The 27460-nt window shown below is 46.4% G+C and overlaps 1 protein-coding gene across 17 annotated transcripts in view; it reads right to left on the bottom strand.

The window, feature by feature from the left end:
• Nucleotides 1–26576, bottom strand: part of ZNF618 (zinc finger protein 618) — a 125848-nt gene extending 99272 nt beyond the window's left edge. For 8 of the 17 annotated variants that reach the window (XM_071766380.1, XM_071766389.1, XM_071766377.1 and 5 more), the window contains exon 1: nucleotides 25682–26574. In XM_071766380.1, the coding sequence (XP_071622481.1) occupies nucleotides 25682–26455 (774 nt within the window). In that variant the 5' untranslated portion in view covers nucleotides 26456–26574. Of the gene's footprint in view, nucleotides 1–25681 lie in introns of all 17 variants that reach the window. The other 9 variants (XM_071766376.1, XM_071766386.1, XM_071766392.1 and 6 more) reach the window with 4 other exon arrangements.
• Nucleotides 26577–27460: the final 884 nt, after the last annotated feature.

The following is a 27460-nucleotide window of genomic DNA, read 5'->3' as shown; positions in this document are numbered from 1 at the left end:
CCAGAAATATTTTCAGGATTTAATAAAATTAAAATGAAAACTGAGAGTAAGTTTAAATATTGCTTTCACATTGCTGGCTCAAAAAATTTTACTGTCCTGTAGCTGGAGAAGATCAGAAAATGAAAAGCAAAAGTGATCTCAGCCTTCTTCCATCTTGAAAAGAGCTGCAGAAGTTTTATAGGATGAATGTGCTGCTTTATTTGGGTTTAGGAACCTTTGCCTCTGCCAGCAATGTAAGGAAGGAGTTATCCAGTTCTGCCTTCTTGTTGCCTTTTTCTCAAGTAAATCCATGGCCACAGGGACAACACCACTGGGGGCCACCAGCCCTGACACTGAATCTGAACTACACCTTGAATGCTCCTACAAAACTGGGAAGGAGCTTTGGGGGATGATCCAGAGTTCCTACCAATATATTAAGAGAAGAAATGGGGAGCTGCTCCCACCAAGCATCTGGTGGAGTCCATTACAGACTGGTAAGTTGGGGGAAAATCTTGAATTTTCATCAGAGACAACCAAAAGGTTGGCCTTTCTTATGGGATTCCAGCTATTTAGTGCCCTTTTGAGCTACAATCCTGAAATTAGGAATAATTCATTCATTACAGACTGCTGACTGCAGGGGGGGTTGGGGGAGGAAACAACCAGAAATTTGACATTTCTTTCCAGTTCACCAAAAGGTCAGTCTACTGATTTACAAAATTTATATTAATTTTAACTCTGAGGCTGTCACATTGGGCATGAGGAATTTATTTGGAGAAATTAAGGTCACTTAAGGTCTCCAGTTGCTTTTCTCATTTTGAGTGCAGAAGCTTTCAAAGGCACAGTCCATGCTGAGGCAGCCAACAGCCAAAGTCACCAAAAATCAAGGAAAGCTGCCAATCCAAACACACGAAAACACATTTCTGTTTAAGAGAGGGTGGGAAGTGTCTCCCTTAAACCTGGGAAATGTCAAAAAAATGTCACAAATCTGCAAAGCCCTCACCAGCACTGCTGGATCTCCCAAAGCCACCGTGATGGCCCAAACCCAGAGCTTGGCTGCCTGGCCAGATGGGAGAGAGAAGAGAAGAAAAATTCAAGAGATCCCCAACAAAAAATATCAAACCCACTGACTGACCTGCTGAGATTGATGAGTCCTGTTGTCCATCAGTCATTACAGCCCTGGGATGCCTTCCCCAGGCAGCTGCAGGATCTCTACAAAAAGCCTGAAGTTCCTCTGCTCTGCCTGGGCAGCTCCTCATCACCCAAAGCATCTTCACATTTATGAAGAGCAGCAACAAATCCCAACACCCATTTTCCTGCCGTGGTCACCAGCCCAAACCATTCCCCACATCAGGAGCTACCCTGGCCAGGAAATGGCTCCCAATTTGGGAATAAAGCTACAGCCAAGGCCAACCCATCAGCTGGTCAAATCACACCCTCTGACACCAATCAGCACTGCTGCCCTCAATTCCTGTTTTTTGTTTTGTTTTGTTTTTTAAAAATCATGTTTCCATTATTTTTATAAAGCCAGATTCACAAAAATATAACAGAAAAATAAAGGTAACCACCTTGGCATCACAGTAATTTTATGCTCCAGCTATAGCCTCTGCCCACCAAACCTTTGTTCAGTCTACCCATGTTTATGCTGTAAGTAGATTTAAATTTTCTGACTTCTTAAATACAGAAAGTTGAATTTTGCTGTTTTCCCCTTAGAGAAACAGTTCAATGTTTATTTCTGAATTCAAAATTGGCCTTGGGACAACTATGCTTTAAAATAAATTGCTACTTTTAAAACTATTTGAAAATACTTGTTTCTCTTGTAATTTCATTTCTTCAGGGAAAAAAATACAAATCCGATCGACAATCAGACATTTGTCTTTTTTTTCTTCCTTTTAATTTAGTAACTTGTGAATTCATGCATTGACCCAGCTGAGCAAAGGGCAAAGATTGTTAAATTCCAGAGCCCAGGAGATACTCGGTTACTTATTCAAGGCCTTCTGCAGAGTTTAAAAAAATAAAAATAAAAATGAGACTTAGTGAGGAGGAGCGACGGATCTGGAAACGATATTTTTAAATTAACAGCCAAAAAAGAGAAAAAGGTAAATCGGGAAGAGATGAGCTGCTTGCTCTGCTCTGATGGGAAGATGGAGAGAAGGTTGGAACTCATTAGCCCAATTACATAATATATTGTTTGGGCCAAATTTGAAGGCAATAAAAGCAGCAAGAGAAACGAACATTAGGTAACAGCAAAGATGGAAGAGGTGAGGGACAAGGAAAAAAAATAAAAGGCCTTTTATGATTTCATTTGTGGATTTTTTCTTTGAAAGGTTTCCCTTGGGCAGGGGAGAACCAAGCAGAGGCAAGAATCTGGCAAAAAACCAAAATACAGCTGGGGGTGCCCATGGCTGATGGCTGCAGGGGCTGAGGTGACACCGGGGGGGAAAGCTGGCACACCAAGCAAGGAAAAAATATTAACTTGAAATTCCCTGCCTTCCCTTCCTTCTTTGCCTGAAAATCACATTTCACTGAATTCAAAAGCATTCTGAAATTTTACTAGTTTAGGAAAGATTGAGTAAGCATGTAATTAAATTAATTACAGAATCACTGCTCTGCATCCTACTGCAGGAATAGCAGCAAATCAACCAAATGGATTCAGAATCACTTCCTAAATGCTTTCCAGTCAAATAAAACTTCAAAAACTGTCTCAAACCACTTAGAGCACAGTCCAGAAAAATCCAACCTTTCAACCAGTTTCCTTCACCCGTAGAGGGACACACTCCTAAAGGGCATGACCCGACCTGGAGCACTTCCCTTCCTAAATAAACAGCAGCTGCTCCGAGCTGGAGGCCTCCTCTGCATCCCCTGCCTGCATCCCCTGCCCCATCTGCTGCCTTTCAGCTGCTGTCCCAGCCCATTCCTATTGACAGCCACTCCCAGCTTTAATTAATTGCCCCTCAGTGCAAGGAGGAGACAGGGAAAGCCCCTCTGGGAGCTCATGGCTGAAGGCTGCAGAGTAGATGCAGATTGTGGGTGGGTGGTTCCCATCAGGAAGGTGCCCCCAGCCTCAGGGATGCTGCCAGCTTCTCCTGGTCTGCACCAGCATCAGCAGGACCAGAGTTGAGACTCAGGTGTCCCAAGTGAGGGTTGTGTGGGGGCCAAGATGCTGAGCTGGGGAATCAGGGGGTGTTTGCTCAACGGGACCAAGCATCGTTCCCCTCAGCTGGGGAATGTCTAAGATCAGAGGAGTCTCCTCTGCTATGGGAGAGAAGTGAAACCAGAGGTGGACTTGCTCCAAACAGCACAATCTGCACCCCAGCCCTGGCAGAGCTGAGGCCACAGGCAGGAACACAACCACAGGCAGAAGCATCCATCCTTCCCAGAGAACAGGAACAGCCTCGTGCTGCCTCCCAGGCAGAGCTGGAGCAAGGCTGCCTCCTTGGTAATGCTCAATCCCAAAGGGTGGCACTGGATGATCTTTAAGATCCCTTCCAGCCCAAACCAGCCTGGGATTCTGTGACCTGGGGTGAGCTCTTTTCTTTGGACACTCACCCAGTTTTCCCACAGGAGAAGCTCTCAGGTTCCTGCTGTGGTAACTCCAACCCTGCCAGCACCATGGGACCTCACACAGGGTCTGGTTCAGCTCTGGTGGAGCTGAGTTACTGAAGGGCAGCACCAGGACCAAGAGGACGAGGTCAGGGCTGCTCCAGGGCTCAGAAACTCAGGTCATGCTCCTGTCTGTGGCTCCAGAAACCGTGGCTAAGGCTTATTCTTCAAATACTTGTAAGCAGGCTAGAAGCTGTGTGACTGTACAGTAGTCAGCACCGTGAGCCCTGACCTCAGCCAGCAGTGCTGAGGAGCTGATGCAACACAAGCCTCCTCTACCCAGTCATGCCAGAAAACCATGTCAGAACCCTGATGTTGTAACCACAGAGGGATGATGACTCCAGACTCAGTGCCAAGCCTGAACCACGTCATGCCTTAAAGCATGTGGTGAGGAGGAAGCTGAGCCCCCTGCTCTGCACCATGGCCACGGGGGCTGGGAGCAGCTCCAGGCAGAGCAGCCATCCCCAGATGCTGGCAGGCACTGGCAGCAGCACACCCAGAGAGATGGCAAGTCCAAAGAGAGCAAAGCCTGCCTGACACGTGGGCAATAAAGACTAAACATTGGCTTTTGCTGAACGATGCTGAGGTGACATCCCCACCCAGGTCACAGCCACCCCACGAGCTGCGTTACAGCCACATCCACAGGAACCGCTGACCACGGTGCAGATAAAGCTGCTTGAAGGAAACTTCTCCCTTCCCAGCTGCACCACTGCTGAACTTCAACCCCATTTTCAGTCCTCAGCCCCTCACACCACAATGCTCAGCCCCTTACGGGACACAGGAGGCAAGCCCTTGAGCGGCTTAAGTTGTATAATGGTACCGAGTGCTGCGCCTTCCTCCTCCCACCCATCTCCCTGCTCCCCTCCACGAGCCAATGTACTCACCAACCTGGCAGAAAGCCCTGCCTTTCCCTCCCCTCTACTCTTCTTTTTTAATGTGCTTTTCCTGGGTTAGGGAGATAATCAACTCACAGAAGGCTCCAGCAAAAACCAGCCCACGAGATCGGCAACAGAAGAGCATGGACAGAAGGCAGAGGACCAGCACCTCCGTCTTTTGGCAACAGCATGCTCTTGGCCAGGCTCCCCTCCCCAGCTCGCAGGCTCTGCTTGCCACCCACTCCTCCCTCCCCCAGGATGACTGTCAGTGTCATTAACATCCAACAAACGAGGGCTAAGGGAGTTTACACCTCGGTAACGCTGCCGGAGAACTTCAGGAGACTGTAACGTGCTGGTCCGCCTCCAGGCTGCACTTGGAAAATGCTCCTCATAAAAAGGGCAGAGCTATTTTTAAAGGAAATCCTGGATGTTTCTGAACGTGAACGCAGCAGGCAGCCACAAAGGTACCTCAAGCCAAGGAGTCAATGAGCTGGAGCTGGTTGTCTGACACCACGGCGTGACGCCGCTCCAGCGGCCGCAGCCAAGCAGGGAGCGCGGCTGCAGCGTGGCCAAAGCCACGGCCCTGCCGGGAGGTGCCAAAAGACACAGGAGCACAGCCAGGAGCATGGCAGAAGGATCTCCAGAGGACACATCAGCTGTTTGCTGGAGGTTGGGAACCACTAACACATCGTAGAGCAGTGCTGGTGGCTGCTAGGAGGCAGAGCACAACGCCCGGTGCAGCAGGCTGTGGGTCCGGTTAATCTGGGGCTTGCTCTTGTGGGGATTGATGCAAAGAGGTCAGCTGGTGGAAGCTGACTGGCTTGAGAACCTTCCCACAGATTATGCTATCCAGCCTCTAACAGCTTCCAACAATCCTTTCATGGAAGAACTGGCGAAGAAAAAGAATTAATATCTAGAAATGGAAAGAACAGAATTTCTGATTTTTAGGAATAACATTTCACTACAAATACAGTAACTGGAGGTTCAAAAGACCTCCAACTAAATGCCTCTGAAGGACAGGAGTGTTGGGAAATTTCCCAAAAATAGAAGAGACAAATAGCTCATTTCTGGCACCTCAGGAGACATCTTGGCCTCACCCACCTCAGACTACTCCTAGAGAGAGAAGATCTACTCAACCACCTCTTCAGCCAGGACCTGAGCATCAGGGATGCCCCTCTGCTCCTCCTGTAACAGAAGCAGCATCTTGGTGTACCAGGTGAGATTCTTCCCCATTCAAGTGATGGTGGACAGAAGTTGCCCCTTCTCAGCACATTTGTGGCTCCATAGTCCCACAGCAAATACAAAGGATGAAATACCAAGGAGGCTACAGAAACAGGGAAAACAGAAGCACTCACACAACCCAGACAACAGACTTAATCTTTTCAAGCTTCCTTCTTCAGTTTTCTTCCATGAAAAGGAACACAGGTGGGTCACAACATCTGAAATTTTCTCTAGGGTTTCTTTACATTTTTTCTTCTCCGGAAGAATTGTTATGGCAGAGTCCTGCAGTGCTGCACATCCAAGCAAAGCTACACCACAAGCCCTGCCACTGCTTCCCCACAGTTTAACTTTGACACTTCTGCAACTCTTCTGATTTGCTCTTGATCCAACCTGTGTCAAGTGAAACCCATCACTGCTTGGTCACTTCTGATGCTCTTAGAAAAATCATCTGATGATTGCCACCATATTTGAGAGCTGCTGTACACAGCTTTGGAGCAGAGACAGCCAGCTGGCTACATAACCCCTGGATCACTGTGGTGTAAACAAGGAATCTGGGACCAGATCTGCCAAAATTCCAGGTTTTCACCACCTAGAGGCCTTGTTTCTGATTTTCCTACAACACAACCTGGGTCTAGCAAGCTCCAGAAGACAAGAGACTTGAGTTTGGTAGTTCCACATCTTCTCACATGTGAACACTAACAGCAAGATCTCTTCCCCCAAACAAGCAAGCTACTGAGTTAGCACGACATAAACACAGAGAAGCTGGAAGAAGAGCAGGTCCTCTGCTGAAGGCAGGCTCCCAAGCAATATGTTCACTTTCCTCTCCAAAGCGAGCTGTGATTTGCAAACACCAGCAGTGCCAGCTCCAGCACAAGTGAGCCTTGGTGTGATAACCACATCTCATTAGCAAACCATTCCTTCCATCAGGATCTCCTGCTTTCATCTCTCCTTTGTCTGGGCTGATGGCTCCAGGACTCCGAAACCCTCCTTTTATTTTCTGGTACAACACACAACTTCCTTTGCCTCCGATTACATCTGCTGGTTTACAAAAGCTTTTCCACAAGATCTACATTACTTTTGCACCAATATCTCCCACATATTGTTTTCTTACTTTAATTTAACTTTTCTCCCCTTGAATCAAATCACCACTTGCCTCTGATCATAATTTGGCTGAATGAAATACAGAGTAGAAGGATATCAGGATATTTGAGGAAGGGGGGAAGCAGGGCATGACGACAGATGCGCTGTGCTCTTGCCTTGCTTTGTTTCACGTTCAGCCCAAAAGACACCCTGCTCTCATTAGCACTTAATGCAGGTGAAAATAAAAGGGTTTAATATTAAAACAGCGTGGGCACATGGAAAACATCCACTCTGGACCTGTTGGAACTTGCCCGGTATCAGCGTTAACCTCTTTCTCTATATGAGGAGCTCTTCCACTTCAAGACTGTAACTTCTTATCTGGGCTAATAATGCTCAATGTGAAACTCTCAAATCCCATTTGAAAACTTAACTATTCCATATTTAGGACATTTTTCCACTCCATTAGGAACATAACAGCTTAAAGAATATCATCCAGCAGCCATCACAAAAGGGACTAACTACTTATCTGCTGGTTACCCATGGCATGACTCCAGGGTGCTGCTGCTGCTCTCCCATCCCACCAACTCATCTATGCCAAGGAAAAATCTTACTGTTCTGCTGTCTGAAAAAAAAAAAAAAAAAGGAAGGACTGTGCATGGGGACAGTGACCAGGAGCCTCTGCAGGATGAGGACAGAGAGCTTGGGCTGTGCAGAGAGCAGCATCAAGGCCGTGCACAGCTGGACACCTCATTCAAGCAGATGGAGTTGGCAACCCCAAGCTAAACAGAGGCTGTGGGGCTGCACCGCTCGGTGTAAATGTTGTAATGTTTTAAGGGAGAAGCCATAATCTAGGAACAATAGATCTGGTCACATTCCTGACAAGGCAAATTCCACCCTCCAGTCAAGATGTGACACCAGGCACCCGGCGCTCGCTGACACGGAAAGCCGGCGACTGGCAAGGCACTGCCCGTGCAACCACAGCACCCCAGGAACACGACCAGAGTCACTTGAAATGTTGCTAATTTCCTCCCAAATCTGTTGAAATTCAGATTACGTTGGCAGCTGGGTGAAAAGCAGGCATTCAAATCCTGGCCACCAGAAATGTCTCTGACCAGCGACGGGACAAGAAGGTGTCCCCCCCACTGCCTCCCCGCTGAGGCTCTGACAACTTCTCTAGAGGAGTAAACACATGGAATCAATCCTCCTAAATATTAAAACAAACCAACAGAGAAATAAACAAACCAGACCAAACCAAAATCTTCTGGCATTGCTAATCCTACCCTCCAAATCAGGGTAAGCAGGCACAGAGGAGCCCCCAGCCCCATCTGCCCCTGCAGCAGCCACCAGAAGCACCAACTTTTGCAGGCTGTCAAAGCCCACCCACTTTTCTAAATGAAACATTAACCACAGTGTGATATCAAGATAGAAGACAGCTTTTAATTACACATACAAAGGAGTCTGCAGCACTCCAGTTTTACTGCAAGGGCAGCTTGCTGAGAAAAGCAACTTTGATCAAAGATTCCAGGCCCCTTCTGTAGACCATTAAAAAGAATCTTGTGAACTTACCTAGTAACTGTATAAACTGTCCCCAGGTTTTTATGAACAAGACTCCTAAACTTCTAGTCAGAAAGCATTTTGTTGGAGGCATTCTCTTTTTTTTCCTTCTGATTTACATCCCTGTTGAGCTTAGCGAGGGAGCATTTTGGAGGTGAAGCATCCAACAAACACACGTCCATAAAAACAGTCATTTTTATGGATGTTCCTGTTTCTGTGGAACTTATTTAGGTATAAACACCCACACAAGAAACAGATGCATACATATATACATGCACATACATATGTCTGTACGTCCCTGAGAGCTGAGGTCATAAGAAAATGCTGATTCTTCAGGGCTGCCTGTGGCATGAGGTCAGCTCCACACTTAGCAGGTGAGAGCAGCAAAGCATTTTTCTTGTGTAATGAGAAGACTTCAAGCTTCTTGGCAAGCTGCATATATCTCAGTTTAAAAACAATATTCCCACAACAGGAACGTGTCCAAGTGTTTGCAGCTCCCTTGGCTGTTGTAGGAGTTCCCAGCACATGACACAAACTGAGGCCTGGATGCAGGTAGGTCTAGCACTTACCAGAGGAATAAAACACCTACTAGAGGCATTAAACACCTTCCAGAGGCATTAAAAAGCTCATTTACAAACATGTTAGTCCTGTATCTCCTGCCTCCAATTGCTATCATCATCTCCAGTGGACAAGTTGCCTCCGCTAGCTTCTGTCTGCTCTGAATATATCTAAGGAGCCCTTTGAAGTCAAAATATTCTTTGCAATTAGATCTTCTCTATTTCTTTTTGCCTTCCTAATTATCCTTTTAACTGCCTTCTGCTTATTTTAATAGATCTTCCTATCCTCCTCCTTCCCAGACTGTTTATACTTTTTAAAAGCCTACTGCTTACTGCTCCTAACACTGTTTACATCTTCACTCAGCCACCTCAGCTCCATTGCTGCTTTCTGCCCGATTTCAGAGTTAACCAGGGGAAATTTCCTCTCTGATCTCTACAGCAGTCTGTAAATACCTCCCATTTTGTCTACAATACGTTTCCCTTGTACTCCGGGAGAGAGAATGAAGTCTCCACTAGACCACAAAGCACTCAGAGAAAAATCCATATTCTTCTATATTGCTCCAGGCACTCTTCTCCCCACTGCTTTGCCTTATCGCTTCTGCATTAGGAATATTAAGCAGATTATTAATGACTGTGTCCCATGTGTTCCCTAACTACCTTATTCATTATCATTTCCTGCCTGAAAAAGTAAACAAATAGCCTTTTGTGCTCAATGTTACAGGAGATTACCTATGAATTTCATTAGTTATCTCTCTACTGGGGGAAAACCCAAGAAGTTCAGTTTCACATGAGGGTTTCTGTGGGGTGGGTGTGTGATGGCACAGGTGGGATGGCCCAGTGCTGGAACAGGAGGTTTTGGAGCATCCCTTAGGGTTTGGAAGTGAGAGTAATTTAGGGTCCACTCAGCAGGAGTGAGTGTATTAAAGGGAAGCTCACTCAATATTTTCTCTGTTCCTTATAATCCTTCCTCAACCATCTGCTACTGGACACTGGGAAACAGGACACCAAAAGAGAGAGAGAAAGTGAGATCTTTTGTTTAAACCACAGAATAGCCATTTTTTATAACACAACAGCCACTCTCCCCTGTCTAACTGCTAAGCCCTGCCAGAAAACTCTGAAACACATATTCCACAAATGCAGAGAATAAGCAAGAGCACTGAGATATCCAGTGTTTCCCCTGGTGGTTTGTTCTCATAGCTAATCTCCCCTGCTGTTCAAAATTTCCACCTCCTACTCTTAAAAATATTTTTGCGTCTTCATTTTGTCATCTGAATGTTTGGATCCAGCTTCCAGGTATTGTTCCTTGCTATGCACTTTGCTAAAGTGAACAGTTCTGGTACCTGTTTTGGGGGGTTTTTTGGTTTTTTTTTTGAACCCATGGAGAATGAAAATAAAAATCAGCAAGTTAGATTTTTTTTTTTCATACTCTTATTGTCAGGAAGAGTTTCTCAAAATGCGGTGCAGGTCCCCAAATGTTTAGCAACAAATACCAGTGAGTATTTCCTTTGACTCCAATAATTGCTTCACTGTGCTCATATGTTCTGTTTCTTCTCTAACTTTTCAGCACCACTTTAAAAAGCAAGAGAGCTGAAAATGGGAATATTGCATTAGTGCATAAGCAACAGGAGAAGACAGCACAGCTGTTCTCACATAGCTCTCTGCTCTGCACACCCATGGCTTGCATTACCCTGTCCCAGACTCAGGGATGTTGTATATGCTGCAGCACTTGCTCCTTTCCCACTCCAAAGCCTGGTTTGGGCATCTCTGCTCCTCCTCTGGTCTCCCCAACCCAAAAACACTCCCTGCACCTCTCACCTCAAATCCTTTTGATGCACCCTATCAATTATGCAGACCAAGCAATCATCTAAATGCCTTTGAAAAGCCACACTGCTGGTAACCTCAGACCCACCAACCCTTCAGACACCTGCAAGCATCACCATTACCCCCCCCAGGCTGTGGAGCTGGACCCATGGGACCACTACCAATACCAAGCTCCCCTTCACACCCTGTTCACAGCCTTGATGCTACCAGAAGGTATTTTTTGGGGCATGACACCAAAGCAACTATTTTGCCAGCCTGGCAAAAAACACATCCTCCACCACTTCTGTTAAAGAACACACTCAGTTTGCTGCTCCCATCATCTCCTCCCCTGGGTGCACTCCTGGGCTTTGCCAGCCCTCGTCCCCCCACTGAGGACAGGATAAGGCAGCACCACAAAAGCATTAGCCAGTTTTTCTGGAATACCTTCACTATATCCAAGGCTTCCAGGAGAGAAAAAAAGATGGAAAAAAAATGGAGAGAGCCCACAAGAGTCCCCACTGAACACCAGGGAGCTCCAAGGTGACCTCACAGCAGCTTTCCAAACCTGGAAGGGGGCTACAAGAAAGCTGGGGTAGGGCTTTTTACATGGATGTGCAGCAAGAGGATGAGGGGCAATGGTTTCAAACTGGAAGAGAGGAGATTTAGACATTAGAATTTCTTCCTGTGAAGGTGGTGAGATGCTGGAACGGGTCACCCAGGAACATTGTGGCTGCCCCATCACTGGAACAGTTCAAGACCAGGCTGGATGGGGCCTTGAGCATCTGGGTCCAGTGGGAGGTGTCCCTGCCCATGGAAGGGGGCTGGAAAAGGAACAAGATGATCTTTAAGGTCCCTTCCAACCAAAACCATTCCATGAATCTCTGATCATCACCAGGAGCTGGCTGGAAAGCACTCCCACACCTCAGCCTCACAACTGCCATGGTTCATGCTGCTCTGCACATGGGCTGTAAGTGTGCCATACCTCTGCCTCAGGAACAGGGAACAGCAATATTTATTAAACATGTCTAGGTTTTCTGCTTTATTATGCATTTTACCTCTCTTCAGTAGTGATAAGTCTACACAAACCATTATTAGAATTTCTTTTGTTCCTAATACAAATACTTTCTTACTGTTCCCTGCACTGACAGTCAGAGATTTTTTTTCCCTTGTGTTTTTAACTTCCTTTATCAATTTTCTGCACTTGATAACTTCTAACTCAAGGATAACTGTCATCTTTTCCTTTTATTATTCACTTTTTTCTTTCTTTTTGTATTCTTTTTTCATTCTCACCAGCACAGCTGCTGGTGCAGGGGGGTGGCTGGGGGGAGCAGGGGGTCCTGCACAACACAGACCACATCTGTAATTTTACAGTGATTTTAAACCCAGTTCTCATATCCTGGTAGAAACCATCCTCTGCTAAAAAGCACCCACGACTGACACAAAGGACAGCAGACCCTGGAAAAGTAAAACTCAGGACCCACACAGTGTATTTTGCTGAAACCCTACAAGGACCCATCTGCCCGGTGGGTTAAGAGGGGTGCAAGTCATGATCTGGGCTTACCCAAAGGGGATGGAGCCCCTGCAAGGAAACCAAAATTAAAACAGACCTAAATCCCAAGCAAATCAAACCAAGGTAGGTAGGAGAACACCAGGTTTACATGAGGCATTTCTATCTAACAGGTCATAAATGTATTGTAACCCTGAAAGACCTTATATAGATTCAGGTAGGAAACAAAAGCCTCAAGGTATTACAGTCCATATCCAAATTATGTAGGGATGATGGAGCTCTGCTGATAGAGAAGCAAAGTGCTGCCCATTAAATTAAACATAATTATTATGTCAGTAGGTAGCAGAGAACCTTCTGGACTGGAAGCCCATCTGAGAAAGGCAGAGCACAGCTACAGCTTTGCTGAGCACAGAAGGATGCTCAAAATGTCACAGAACACCAGAGATGCTGCAGGGCTCTGCCAAGGCATAAAAAACAATTTCAATAAGAGGTGAACTCAGTTAATCAAAAAGACTTGTAAATGTGAAAGCAGCTGTGATGCAGAAATGATGCTTTAGGTCCCAGAGAGGACCTCTCCCTGCACCACATCCTTGGCCAAGGCTCACCAGAAGTCCATGAGTCCTGTTCTGCTGCTCATGGAGCCTTGGCAGAAGCATTGTCAGGGATGGACAAACCAGGACTGCAAGGGATGGAGGTAGAGGCTCTGCTGCTCCTGGACCTTCTGGGGTTGGTTGCAGAGCTGTGACTCAGGAGACAAGTACCAAAATCCAGCCTTGCTGTAGTCAAAAGTCTTCAGAACTCAAAAGCCATACAAGAAGTCCATTAAAACTACTACTGCATTAATGAAAAGGGTTCTTAAATCAAAAAAAAATGTGTTAGAGCAGGGGCCTGGAACTGGGTGATCTTACAGGTGCCTTCCAACCCTGAAAATTCTATGATTCTATGAAATTGTGTGATTCCACAGTTTTGGAAGAGCTACAGAAGAGATCCAAGGAAGTACAAACCACAAACCCCTTTATTTTTGTAGCAGAAAAATTAGGACAAAGAGTAATTAAAAAATACAATTAAAAATCAGTGTCCACACAGATTAAAAGGCAACAGCAGGTATCAACAGGGCCTCTGGACATAGTGGTAACTCCCCAGGCTTTGAGGACTGCTGGCAAGGGGCAAGCAGAGAAGGGGAATGAGCAGTGGAGTTACCTGGGATGAGTTTCCTCTAAGCAGCCTCTTGCAGCAAGTACACTCTGAGTGCTTTCATATGCAGAGGATAAAGTAAGAAGTCATCTCATTGATTAACAGCTGATTAAAAGGTGGAAAATAAAGGGCAGAAATAGTTCCTGATCACAGTGGGGTCCCACAGACATCTGCTCTGTGCTCCAAGTAAGATCTGGAGAAAGTAACGCAGGAGGAGAAAGGGAGATACACACGGAATCAAGATACCTGGATTAGCATTCCCAAAAGCCATCAAGGAGACACTGAGGACACTTCTCCAGCAGTGTGAGTGCACACTTGATGGTAGCCAGCAAGGCAACAACTGATTATGAGTAAAGAAACACAGAATGTGCAGATGCATGAAGCTCCATCCATAGCACTGTGTGTAGTTCTGCTGTGCCCACCTTGAATGTTGTTGCAGAAATTAAATCAGAAGGAAGGAAGGAAAGGAAGGAAGGCAAGAAGGGCCATTGAGGGAGAGAACCTCCCAGAAGAGCTCCAGGGGGTCCAGGAACAGACCCAAGGAGCAGAACCCCAAGGACAGGCAGGGAACAGGGGCACAGAGGACAACTGGTTGCTGCTTCCCCAAGCACACAGCGAAAACCCAAAAATAAACCCCACAAGCAGGGGAAAGCAAATATTTTTCACACTTCTATTTGCCTAAATAAATTGCAGATGCTGCAATTATCCAAATCATTGCCTTGGCAGACAGCAACACCAGGCTGCTGAAAATCCCCAGAACAAGGGGCTCCAGCATGCTCTGGGAGGGTGGGCAACAGTACTGCAAAGCAGAGGTGAGAAAGAAACAGCTGGATGCCACATCTGCCAGAGGGGAGAATAAAGCTATTATTATTATTATTGTTATTATTTCACCTGTCCCATACCTGGAGTTCCACAGGACACAGGCATTAGGCAATCCCTGCCCTGCAGAGCTTTAGGCCCAGGTAAAAACCCAAAAAAGAGTTTGCAGTACTGTTTTTTTCTCCTGATTTATGGAGTTGGTCAACACTCAACACCTGGTGATGGAGAAGTGGGAATCAAAGCTGCTGCTGACTTGAGCACCTCGTGTAAAATGGCATTGCCTGCAAGGGAGAAGAAATCTAGAAGAGAAAAACATTTAGGGAGGGGAGGATCAACCAGAGACCTCAAGCTGAGACAGCAGAGAGCAGAGGAGGAGGTTTGGGGACATGGCTCAGAGCAAAATTTCCTCTGCCTTGAAATACAGAGAGAGGGAAATGCAGCAATGCACAAAGTGGAAGGAAAATACTGGAGGATGGATTTGTAGAGGTGTCCAAGAGAGGAAAAATGGTTATGATCCAACTTCTCCTCACAGAATTCTCTCCACCTTCCCCTCACAGAATTATTAATAGCTCTTGCAGAGAAATGAGTAACAGAGCCAGAGTGTTTGCTGGGTCCTCAGCTGTGCTGGGGGGATGCTCTTTGAGTCAGCTTCGGGTCACCTTTGAAACTCCTCAATCATCTTCAGAAAGAAAGAACAGCCCCAAATTCTTCGAGTTTACAGCTTCACTGTGATGTCTACTTGGAAAAATCTAACAAAAATAATTGGGACAAAAAGTTTAAAAGCTATGCTGTCCAAAAAAGAAAAAAATGCTTCTGCAGTTTGCTTTTGAAAAATTTCCGACTGCTTTTTTGGGTTTGTGGGATCATTAAAATAGCTGAGCTGGGAACGTCATTGGCTTGGTTGGTTTTGCTAAGAAAGAGTACCTTCTGGGGTGAGACAGGGGGTTATTTATGGGGGAAAAAAGACTTTTTGTGAATAAAAAGGATTCAAGTATTGATATGCAAAAGAGACCGAAGTATTATTTATATAACAAACTATTACAGCGTGATCAAACTTTAATTAGGGAAAAAACACCCAAGGCTTTGGGAGAAAATAAACTAAAAGGTGTAACTCTGGTGCCAGAAGATTTCTAAATGAAAGGATGGATTCCTGGAGTATGCTCCTTGTATCTGTTGTGCAAGGGCTCCCGTGCCATAGAGAGAGTTAAGGTAGAGGAAAGATGTGTTTTGGAAACAATGTTGGCCAAACACTTGAAAATTACATAAATCCAGAGAAGACAGATAATTTTTTTTTCCTTCTCTATTTTTGGGTGGGAGGAAGGAAGAGGCTTGAAAAATGTAAATATTCCAATGCCATTTTTCCTCCAGAATGAGCGTTTGCTGCTGATGATATTCACTTAGCAAAACAAAATCTTTCTGTCCTGCAGAGTCAAAGGGAATTTGGTACCATTTTAGTGACTTCAGACAAAGCCACTTGGAGGAAAAATATAATCACAAGTTTTAAAACCCTGCAGGACTGGTCCCTGAGAGAATTCTTAAGCAGAACCAAAATACAAGCATTTAAGACTTAAAAAAACAAAAACAACCCAAAGAAAAAAGCAACAAAAAACCCCAACACAACAAGAAACAAAATAAGCAAAAAAACCAACCAAACAAAAACCCCATAACAAAACAACAACACAGGCTATGAGGAAAAGTCAAGATAGGAATGGAAAATTCCTTCCTGGCTCCACGGATGCTAATTGAGTACCTAATGCTAGGAGCTGACTATCAGAAATTTCTACATATATATTTAATTAGGTTAATTTGTAAAACACAGGCATATGCCTGCTTAAAGTAGACAGGAAAGTTTCATTTTAGACATTTTAAATATCACACAATGAACTCCAGTCACAGGCACTGGTTCTGCTGGGGGAGGGAGGCCAAAGAGCTCTCTGTGGAAGAGAAAAGCACAATTTCCCAGCCATACAAACAAACTTCCCCAGGGAGTGACTGCTGCCTCCTTCACCTGAGCAGAACCCAAAAGCAATTCTCACTGAATTTACTTTTCAGCAACTAAACCAATCAAGATTAGGACATAATAACAAACAAAACAAAAACAACCACCAAAAAAATTAAAAATATTTTTTAAAATTTCAATACATGCAATGTTTAAAAAAGAGCCTCTTCTTTTTCTTGGGTTTGGGGTGGTTTTTCTCATTTATGAATGGCATCCCTCTCTCCACTGAGGATGCTCCAGTAGACTCATTCCTACATCTCTCTGCAGGAGCAGGAATTGGATCCTTGCTCTCAGACCATGCACAATACAACTTGGACCTTGCAAACTTGCTCCAGCCATATTTTGCTTCCACCTAACGCAATTTATTTGGATACATTTTTGTATTTCTTGCCCGGTGCCCTCCCCAGCACAGCAGGTCCCCCTCCAAGGCTGTCTCTCTGGCAGTGTCCTAACAAACCCAATTAAGGAGGAACACTAATTCTATCTCCTGTTATCACCAAGCAGCCAAATTTACAGGCCTCTAAAGTAAAGACAGATAAGAAGGTAAAAACACCCCCCCTCAGAGTTAATATCCTGTGTGCCTCGATGCTAATAACCACAACCAGATAGCCAAAGCCACACGCCCCAAAGGAGCCTGAACATGACAGAGTCAAAATACACCCAGGACAGTCTGCCTGGTGTTCAATTATTAATTCCTTCACTGGTGAAATTCATCTCCAGCCCCACCAGACCACCCCATCCCACCACCTCCTGTCCACTGCCATCTCCCATCCCCACAGCCCCAGGACCAAGGATGGCCAAGTCCCAACTTGTCACCCCCGTGTCACTGCCACCCCTGGGCTGCACCTGAACATCTCAAGAGCCCAACGTGGGTCCCCTTGACACTATCACCCAGAAAGAAATCCTGCCCAATCCCAAGGGGATTTTCAATTCCCTTCTGCACAGCCCAATCCAAACGCAGCTGTGCCTCCCTACAAGTGCTTCAAAAACACGTAAGGAAATTCAAAAAAGGCATTTTGTTTCCATCAAAGAATTATCCTGTGTCCTTACAACCCTCCCTTCCCATCCTCAAGATTACAAGTATCACAAATGCCAGTAAAAGCTCAGGATTTGCAACCCATAGACTAAAGAGCACCAGACCTTTTATGACAGATTTACACCCAGAAAGCAGCAGCTCTTGTTGGCTTTCATGATACAGGTGCTGTTTGCACACTGTGCATGGGGATGCTTCCAGTTCAGCTTCCAAACTACCCCTCCCCAGTCTGCAGGCTTAATATAAAAAAATCTTACAAATCTACTGAAATAGGGTTTCATTACTTCTCCCCTTGTGTAGCCAAGTAATTAAAATAGTAACGAAAAAACCCTCACCAAAATACAGACAACGCCATTTCAGGTGCACACCCCAAAGGCTCAGGAATGCCCCAGGTCCTGGCCAAGCACCACAACCACGCTCTGCTCCCACCTTGTTTTGGGTTTTCCTCCAAGTTCCCCTCTCAGCTCTCCCACACCGGCAGAGCTCTTGGCTCTGGTTGCCAAGAGTTTTAAAATCTGAGGTTTAATACTTCTAAAAATAGGTCTGAAGCAATTAAATACTTATACTAAATTTGTTCTCAACATACTGGAAGCAGAACCTAAATGACGGGCCTTCAACACAAGCACACCCAACTTCTTCTGAAAACTGCCTTCTGCTGCTATTTTTGGGCAGGAAAGGATACCTACACCCACACAGAGTGAAAAATTAACTTAAAAAAAAATGACTTGCTGCCTGAGTGTATCTAGTAAAATGAAATCATACGACCTGGAAGACCCTGGAAACACAGAGGTGCCATGAGGGCAGCAGCACTGGGCCATGACCAGGCTCAGCTCATGAGCTCTGACCATCACACCTGCTCTCACTCCTATCAGCTGCAAAAATACTGAACCCTAATTCCTAAGCCAGCACAGAGGACCCCGAGGGCTCCCCAAGCTCTGACCCAAGCCACTTGTTGGCACAGTCCCCACAAGCCCCCAGACTCACCGGAGATCTGCACCCCCCATTGCTAAGTCAGACATGGCTGTGGGCACCAACACCTGGAGGGCCCCAGGAAACTTGGGGAGGGACCTTTTACAAGGGCATGCAGCAATAGGGCAAGGGATAATGGCTTAAAACTGAAAAAAGAAAGACTTAAATTAGATCTGAAGAAGAAATTCTTGGGTGTGAGGGTGCTGCCCAGAGAAGCTGTGGCTGCCCCATCCCTGGCAGTGTCCAAGGTTGGATGGGGCTTGGAGCAACCTGGGCTGATGGGAGGTGTCCCTGACCATGGCAGGGGTGGCACTGGGTGATCTCTAAGGTCCTTTCCAACCCAAACCATTCTAGGATTTATGATTTATGGTCAGGTCACTCATACTCCAGCTCCAGCAGCTCTCAGCATCCACTCTCCCCTCTGCCTGTCCAGCTCTACCCGCACAGGCACAACCTACAGCAGCCACTGTTCCACTTCCAGCCTTATTTTTCACATTACACCAGCCAAATATAGATGTGAAACAAACAGGAGTAGTGGAAATTACAAGCAAGGAAGGCCTTGCCCATATAATTAAATCTTTGCAGGCCCAGTAGAGCAGCTAAGCCTTTCCAAGCACACACACTGGGGTGCCTGGGCAGGACAGGTCAGAGAAAGGAAGATGGAGAAGGAGTCACAAGAAGAGTTAATACAGCAGAGGGACTGTCACAGTGTCACAGTGACACCCGTCCTATGGGAGGCACAATGTGTAGATGTAGAGCCCAGAACTACTTCTGTATGGGTACAAAGGTGGTACAGGGGTACAGAGTCTGATCTTCCCATAAGACTTCTAACCAACTTGTACCCTCAGTGCTGCATCCTTCCCCAAATAAACCTCTGAGTAAGAAACTATTTTGCAATTGCACTTCCAAAAATCCTGGAGGAGGATTTTTCCTACTTAACCTCCTTTCTCTGCCACATCTTACAATGCCCACTGGGGGAGTAAAAGAGACTCAAAACGTGGCTGCCCCATCTCTGAAGTGTTCAGCGCCAGCTTGGTTGAGACTCTGAACTGGTCTAGAAGGAGATGTCCCTGTCCATGGCAGGGGGTTGGAACTAGATGATGGTTAAGGTCCCTTCCAACCCAAAATAGGCTGTGATTCTATGGAAGAAGTAAAACCTAAGTAACTCAGAAAAGCCATCGTGCAGCTTGCCCAGAGCCTCCACGTGCACTTACACTCTTTAGTGTCAGCGTGTGAAATCCATGTTACAGATCACCTATGTCCATCATTTTGGGACCTGTCCACAAACATTCCAGAGGCTCACAATGCAACACCTGCATGGGAAAAGCCTGAGAGCTGACTCCAGCCCAAAAGCAAGACCAATGCTCATGCTCAGCTTCACAGTCCCACCAATGACAACACTCAATGGGAGATAAATAAAACTTAGAATTGTGGAAGCACAGATTCAAGGTCCAAATATCCAGCCTCAACCAAGGGAAAGCAACTTGGCCTTTATAAACATCCTGCCCAAGAATTAGGGCACAACAGCTTTGATGTCTGCAGCATGCACATCTTGGGAAGGTCCAGGGAGGGGATGGGAGGCACCAAACTGGGCTCCATCTGAACCAACCTCACCTCTGTGGCCACAGGCCTGCTGGACAACCAACTGCTGCCTCCCATCAACTCAGTTTGCTGCTTATTGTTTATGATTATTACATTTTACATCCTATTGATTATGTCCCCCAGGGAAAAGCTCTCTTCCCACACATGTACATTAAATTTTACGTTGCATATTACATTGTATGTCATGGATTATATTGCATGTTATAGATTACAATATGTTACATACACTCATTTCTTCATATTAAATTTTATGTTGCATATTATATTGTATGTTATGGATTATATTGCATGTTATAGATGCCAATATGTTACATATACTCACTTATTTCCACTCCCTTCATGCCTTAACTTTACCCCACTATTACCAGAGCTAACCAAGGTAACCAGGAGCAGGGAACAGAGTCCACCCCTCCACCATACACCACGTGCTGCTGCCTTCCTGAGTCCTTCTCCTTCTCCTGGTGCCACAATTTAAAAATTCAGCTCTCAGACAACTGCCAAGGAGGCAGAGCTGCTGTGACGAGCTGCACAGGAGCCCTGTGCCACTGATGAAAGCCACATTGCAAATGGTTATTCTTCATACACCATCCACGGTAAACAGCATCATTCATTTCTATTCCCTGGCTCCAGACAAATCAATGATTGTTAATGCAAAGTCAACACGTCCAGATGTAGTTTGCATACTAGTTAACCACTAAATTGGCATCACATAGTACAGAATAATCAAGAGACATTCAAGGAACCAAACAAAAGTAAAAAGGAGGCAGATGACTAGCAATTAATCCATAAAAGACGTTTAAAAATTAGAAAGTTCTTCCCCAGCAAACATGGTGTAGCCAAACCAAATCCAGAAATGCAAAACTCTAAATATATGTAATGCTAGATGCTCAGAAAATGTAGAAATTAAAAGGAAAAATATCTCCTGGTGCCATTTCTTGCCTCCCTTACCAAAAGGCAACCTCCACCTCCAGTGCTCGCAGTCCCTGCCCAGGCACCATGTCCCTCTCCATCCCCCTCCTCATCACAGTATGAACAGACAGGGCCTTATCCTGCAAAAAGCAACCTTGATAAAAATCCCATTTCTGGGCAACTGCCCATGACTGTGGGATGAACCCATTTTACAGCCCCCAGCACGAGCAGCACACAAATAATCACTCCTGAACATCTGAGAAAACCTGGAGCAACCCCAGCCCAACACCAGCAGGGACCCCACAAACCCCTCACACGAGCAGAGTCCCACGGAAGCCACCTGCGTTGGGTGGCCATGTCCTCCCCTACAAGGACAAGGCCAACACCACGCTGTGCCCAAAATCTGAGCCATGCCCGAGATGCTCGAGACCACTGACAGCTCAACCCCAACACCAGAGACCTTGAAAGGTGAAAAAAATTCCCCACAGGCAGCAAAGCCTGAGGGGAGATGTGCCACGGGGAGATGTGCCATGGAGAGAGGATCCATGGGGAGATGATCCATGGGGAGATGTTCCATGGGGAGATGTTCCATGGGTATCTGTGCCATGGGGATCTGTGCCATGGGGAGATGATCCATGGAGAGAGGATCCATGGAGAGAGGATCCATGGGCTGTGCTATAGGGAGCTGTGCTATAGGGACAAGTCAGGACCAGCCCAGAGGTCAGCACCAGGGACCAAGCCCCACCACACCATGGTGGGAAGGTCTAAGCCCTTCAAGAGGGGCTCAGCATCAAAAGAAGCTGGGACAAATCCCACAGCTGTTCCAGCACAAGCCTTACAGCAGGTTTCAATCCACCTCCAGCCAAAAAAAAAAATATTAATCTACTTTTTAGACCTGTAATTTCAGTGCCACACTTGGGTAATTGCAAACTTGAGTGTGTCTCACCAGGGCCACGTGACTGCCCCCAGGAACTCAACTATTCCTGGTGTTGCATTATGGCACTGATATATACTTAAATTATTTTGGAGTTATGCAAATACCATGGTAAGGTTTTATATGGTGCTTGTGTAAATATTATCTACTACTTTAATAATACTCTGCCTGTTTTCATCCTGGGATTAAAATATGCCTATTTTCATCCTCACCAAGGACAACGTACTTGAAATTTCTTTTTTTTTTAAAAAAGACATCTCAGTTATGTCACAAGAAATCTGTTGGTATCACTCTGCCAGGCTCCCTTCCTCTCCCTCCCCCTTCCAGGCTGCCAACCAGCAATTTTTAATATGCTAAATATTGATCAACTTTCCAGGAAAAAAAAAAAAAAAAAACCAAACCAAAAATCCCCCTGAAAAGCAGACTGCGATGAAAAATCACAAAAAATTTTTCGAGCCAGGGGAGGTTTCTCCTGGAAGGACACGGGCAGACAGAAAGGTGAGATTCAGAAACCCATTATAACCTCAATCCTGGCTTTTCATCACTGCTGGAACACAGAATGGAAGCCGTTGTTTAAAGGGAACTGATATACAGAGAGTTAAAGACTGGAAAGGTTGCGGTGCGCACGCCGGCGCTGTGACAGCAGCCCCCAAGTTGCAGCCCAGCTCCATGGAATTGCATTTCCATCTCTGCAGAGCTGCAACACACAAACCCCTCTTCCAACACGGGCAGAAAATTCACTTATCCCCCCAACAGCTGAAAAGAGGCTAAACCAGCTACAAGCCACTGCCTTTCCAGTTTCGATCCTTTTATTGTAGGATAACGGGATAAACTTGAAGGATGCCAAGAGGAACCTGGTGGCACTGTGACCCCAAATGGGACAGATGTCATTTATTTGTCATTAAAATGCAGCACCCATCAATGTGTCCCCCCCACCCTGAAGCTCAGCCACGGGGTTGCTCCCCAAACCCCCAGGTGAGGGTGTAGGGCTGGGCAGAGAAAAAGCAGCATCCAAAAAAAAAAATCTCTGTTTGGAAAAATTGTGTGAAACCATTAAAAAGAAAAAAAAAATAAAAATTATAGCTAAACAGCTTCTTGGGGGATAATCACAAAGTTAAAGTTATAGGGTGCTCAAAGAAGGGAATTCCTAGAGTATAAGAACATGGAAAATGCACCACCTGGAAGCTTCCTGGGTGAAACCATGAGTAAAATTTTCTCCAGGATTGTTTAATTCAATTTGGAGCATTTTGTGTAATTTCTACCCCACTCTAGCTGCACCACTGCTGCTCTGCCACCATGGGACTTACTTCAGGATTTGCTAAAAAAGAGTCAGGAAGAGGGTGGGTCCTGTTCAGGGGGAGCTGGGGGGGGAATAAATGCAAAAATAAAAATATGAAGTTGACATTTCAGAGTATTTTCTCCTCCACCCAACAGTTATCCTGCTTTGCAATTTTTTTCCATTTTTTTCCATTGTCCCCCCCCCCCAAAGCAATCCAAAACCTGAAACAAATAATGGGAGGGGGGTGAAAAACAGCCCCATAGCCCTGAATTCCCCAGCCACTCCCGCCTCATTTCAACAAAGTATCAAATTACAGTGAAATAAAAATGTAAACAGAAAAAAAACCTAAAAAAAACTTAAAAAAAAGAGAAACAGTTAAAAAAAAACAAACACAAAAACAAACCAAAACAACCAAACCAAAACAACCAGACAAAAAAAACCCAGAAAAACAAACAACAAAAAAATTTTCCAGGGATTTGTGGTTGAGATTTAAAATTCATTCCGGATTGAATTTTTTTTTTTTATTTTTTATTTTTTTCCCCCAGCATTTGGATTTCAGCATTTGCGGGTGGGTGCCCGGCAGATCCAAAGAACTCACTTTTTGAGTTCAAAATTTAAAAATGCCTCATTTTTTTAGAAAAAAAAAAAAAGGGAAAAAAAACCCAAAACAAACCAAAAAAAAAAAAACCAACAAAAACCCCACCAAAGTGCTGCAGCTGTGGAGCCAGCCATCTTGCTATTTTGTCCCCATTTTATAGAGGAGACTGTGTCAAGGTTGGTAAAACTCAATGTTGACCTAATCTTTCCCTTCCTTTCCCTCCCCCACTTTTGGGTGGAAAGCCTGTGTATCACTCCTGTATTGCTTTTTTCTTCAAACAATGCATGTTCCAGTGCTCTTTTGTTATTTATTTTTAAAAAGATCAATACCAAGACCCCAGTATTCAAGGGCAACCCTACAATAATAAACCAGTGTGTGCAGAGTCCAGAACTCATAGGCTCCCCGTTACATTAAAATAATCAGAACAGAACAGTATTGTAAGAAAAAAGGAAAAAGAAAAAAAAAAAAAAAACCCACAAAGAAATGGAAAAGAAAAAAAATATTTTCAATTCAAAATCCAGGAAGGCTTTATAGGAAGACTCAAGGAGAAAAAGGATTTTGAAATTGTGAAAAAGATCATGGATGAGTCCTTTAAAATCACTTCAGTTTTACTGGTTTTAAAAAATCAAAAATCCCTAAATCTCTAACTATTTTTTCACAATATTGTTAATTATGCATATTCATAATATCATGGCGCACCTTATAATAAACCTGTGTAAATACTAATTTGTCAGGATTAGTTACAGTGTGTTCAAAAAAAGGAAGGAAAAAACCCCCTAAAAACCCTACTATGGAATTTTTTTTCTTTACAAAAGAACTAGGAAATTAAATGCTGGAAACTATGTTTTAATTATGCATGGAGAAACCATCAGAAAAGCCAAGAAATTCAAAAATAAAACTGACATTCGACTCTTAATTTTGCTTGTCCTCGTGTTTTCCTGAACTGTGTTTAGAACCTCATTGTTTAAGAGCAGTTTTGCATGAAATCCAAAATCACAAAAAAAAAAAAAAAAAAAAAAAAAAAATTTGGGTGTGTCCACAGCAAATTTTCTATGCTCTAATTTTCCTGCAAAACTACTCGTTTGAAACAAATAACTTTAAGCACTGCAGCAAAAAAAAAAAAAAAAAGAAAGAAAAAAAGAAAGAAAAACAAAACAGAAAAAAAAAAAAAAAAACCAACCAGTTTTGGCAAAGCGTGCTGCACAAGTTGAAAATTACAATGAAGTACAATTCCTAATTGCTCCGTACCAGCAATTCTCCCACTTTCCCAAACTCATCATTTTATTCCCCAAACACGGCTCCAACTTCAGCCACTTCCCCCCCCCCCCGGAGAACTCCGCTGCTCCTGGGCCTCCCGACCCCCCAGAAAACGGGGAAGGGGGGAACCTGAATTCATTCAAATTCCAGCTTAATTTTCATTTACGTATTCGCTGAGCTTTGCTTCCAAAGAGACAAAAATGAAATTTGGGGGGAACCGGGAGGGGGATGCGGTGGGGGAGCCTCGCACAGCCCCGCAGACCCCAACTCTATGGAAAAAATAAGAAATAGCAGAATATTTCCTCTTTTTTTTTTTTTTTCAATTTTAATTTCTTTTTTTTTTTTTTTTTTATTTACGAAATACTCTCCTCTAGGTGGCGTCGTTTTAATGGAAAAAATTAAAAAAAAAAAAAAAAACCACGAAACCTACCGTTCGGGAAGAAAATTAGAGAAGAGAAAAAGAAAAAAAAAAAAAAAAAAAGGAAAAAAAGGAAAAAAAAAAAAAAACCAAAAAAAAAGGAACTAACTAAAGAAAAAGCCCCGAGAAGGGGACAGGGGAACGGCGAGAGGTGGCTCGGCGGACCGGAGCGCGGGGCTGACCGGGCCGGGCCGGGGGCCGGCGGGCGGGCCGGGGTGCGGGGCTGGCCGGGCCGGGCCGCGCCGCAGCCGCCGGCTCGTCCCCGCCGACATGGCTGCTGCCGGGCTGCGGGCTTTGTTTTCCGCCCCGGTCCGAAGGGGGCGGCGGGGCCGGTGCCGGGCCGGGGAGCCGGTGCCCCGGCTGCCGCCCCCCGCGCACTGCGCCAAGCGCCGCCGGCGGGGCTCCGCGACGGGGCGGCTGCGGCTGCCGCCCTCCCTCCCTTCCTCCCCTCTCCCTCCGCCTCCCCCCGGGGGACACGCCGCCCGGCCGCCGCGTACCTGCGCTCCCGTCGCCGCCGCCGCCGCCGGAGCGGAGCCGTCCGGCGGGTTCATGAGGCTGGGGCGGGAGGCAGGCGAGCCCCGCGCCGCCGGGGCCTGCGATCCGCCGCGCACAATGCCGGCGCCGCCGCCGCCGCCGCTGCCTCCTTTCCGCCCTCCCAGGAGCGGCGAGTGGGGGCGATGCCCCCGCTGCGCGGGTGGGCGGCTCGCCGGGCTGCTGCAGCCCCCCTTCCCCCCGGGGGCATGGGCCGGGGCGGCCGCCGCGGGCACGGGCGCTGCCGCTAGCGGCGCGGCGCGCAGGGCTGGGCGGGCGCCTCCCGCTGCCGAGCCCGCGCCGCCGCCGCCGCCATCACCAGCCCGCTCTGGGGGCAGCTCCAGCCGCAGCGCGCTCCCAGCCGGCGGCGGCGGCGGGAGAAAGGGGCTGAGTCTGGCCCAACACGGCTCCCGAGCCCCGCCGCCCCGCCGGACGGCCCCGCCGCTGCCCTCCGCCCCCGCGCGGCCCCGGCTCCGGCCCCGGCCCGGCCCCGCGCCGGGCACCGCCGCGCCGCGGCCGCCCAGCCCGGCTGCCGGCAGGAGCGGGGCCGCTCCGCGCCGTGGGGGCCGCCGCGCCCCCCGTGGGGTGGCCCCGAGCGGGCGACGCTTGAGCGGAAAGGGGTGGGGGGGTGCGGACCCCGACCCGCAGCTCCCCCCGGGAACCGGGTCCAGCGGCGGGGCCGGGCTGGTGGGATCGGCGGAAAGGGTCAGGGCAGCGTCGCCCCTTGTTCTGCTCCCCATTCTCCTCTTCCCCGCTGCACAGCACCCTCTGTCCTCCCCGAGCCTCCAGGTGTTGATCCCCCCCCCCCGTGATTTCAGGGCTGTTCGACCGTGACACAAAAGAGGGAAAAGTCCCCATCGCCATCTCCCCCTCTACAAAGAGCTTTTCCCCCCCACTTTCCCAGGACACTCGGGGTAGCCCAGCAAACTTCACTGTTTTCCTACAAAAAGGAAAGAAAAAAAAAAAAAAAAAAGGCAGTGAAGCAGTGCTTTTCTTCCCCTGGAAAACATACAGCGTTAGCTATCTCGTGGATACCTGATGTTTTTCTCTCTTGTGAAGCCAAAAAATAGTTATTGTTGTGTTAATAAAATAATCTGAACTCATAGACCTCCCTGCCCCAGCCCATGATACCCAAGAGCTCCAAAAAGCTAGAAAGTTGTGGAGAGTCCGAGCCTGTTTGGTTCTTGTTGGCCACACTAAAGATAGCTTGAAAGATATTGCAAAACACAAATTTATTTTTCTTAATATCTTTCATGCAGATTTCATTCCAAAATGCTGTGCAGTCAGATAGTGTAATTACAGAGCTAAATAAAAACAAAGGGGCAGGGGAATTGGTGGAGACGTTGGGCAAGGGAAGATATTTTCCGAATGAGCATAGAGGGGATGTGGGAAGTCAAGAGGCAAAAACCACACGTGAGGTTCTTTCACCCCCAGTTTCGGCATGAACGGGAGCCAGAAGGAATCCTCTGGGGACCAGAATGAAGCAAAATAGGGTGTATAACAAAGAATGGAGTTCAAGGAAGGTTTGGGAAAAAAAATCCAAACATTTGCTGGATGAGGAGGCACCCAGAGATACCCTCAACAGGAATATTCCAGCTCCTGGTGGCTGCAGGTGAAGGGCACAGCTCCCACCTCATTGGGATTCCCAGCCTGGAAGCCTTGAATTCTCCCTGGGACCATCAGGGTGGCACCAGGATTGTCACAGGTAACTCGGTGGCATTGCTCTGCTTCCCTGCCTGTAACAG

This window comes from Heliangelus exortis, chromosome 22 (assembly GCF_036169615.1).
Source record: "Heliangelus exortis chromosome 22, bHelExo1.hap1, whole genome shotgun sequence".
NCBI lineage: Eukaryota > Metazoa > Chordata > Aves > Apodiformes > Trochilidae > Heliangelus > Heliangelus exortis.
This window is presented reverse-complemented; position numbering and strand designations above follow the sequence as displayed.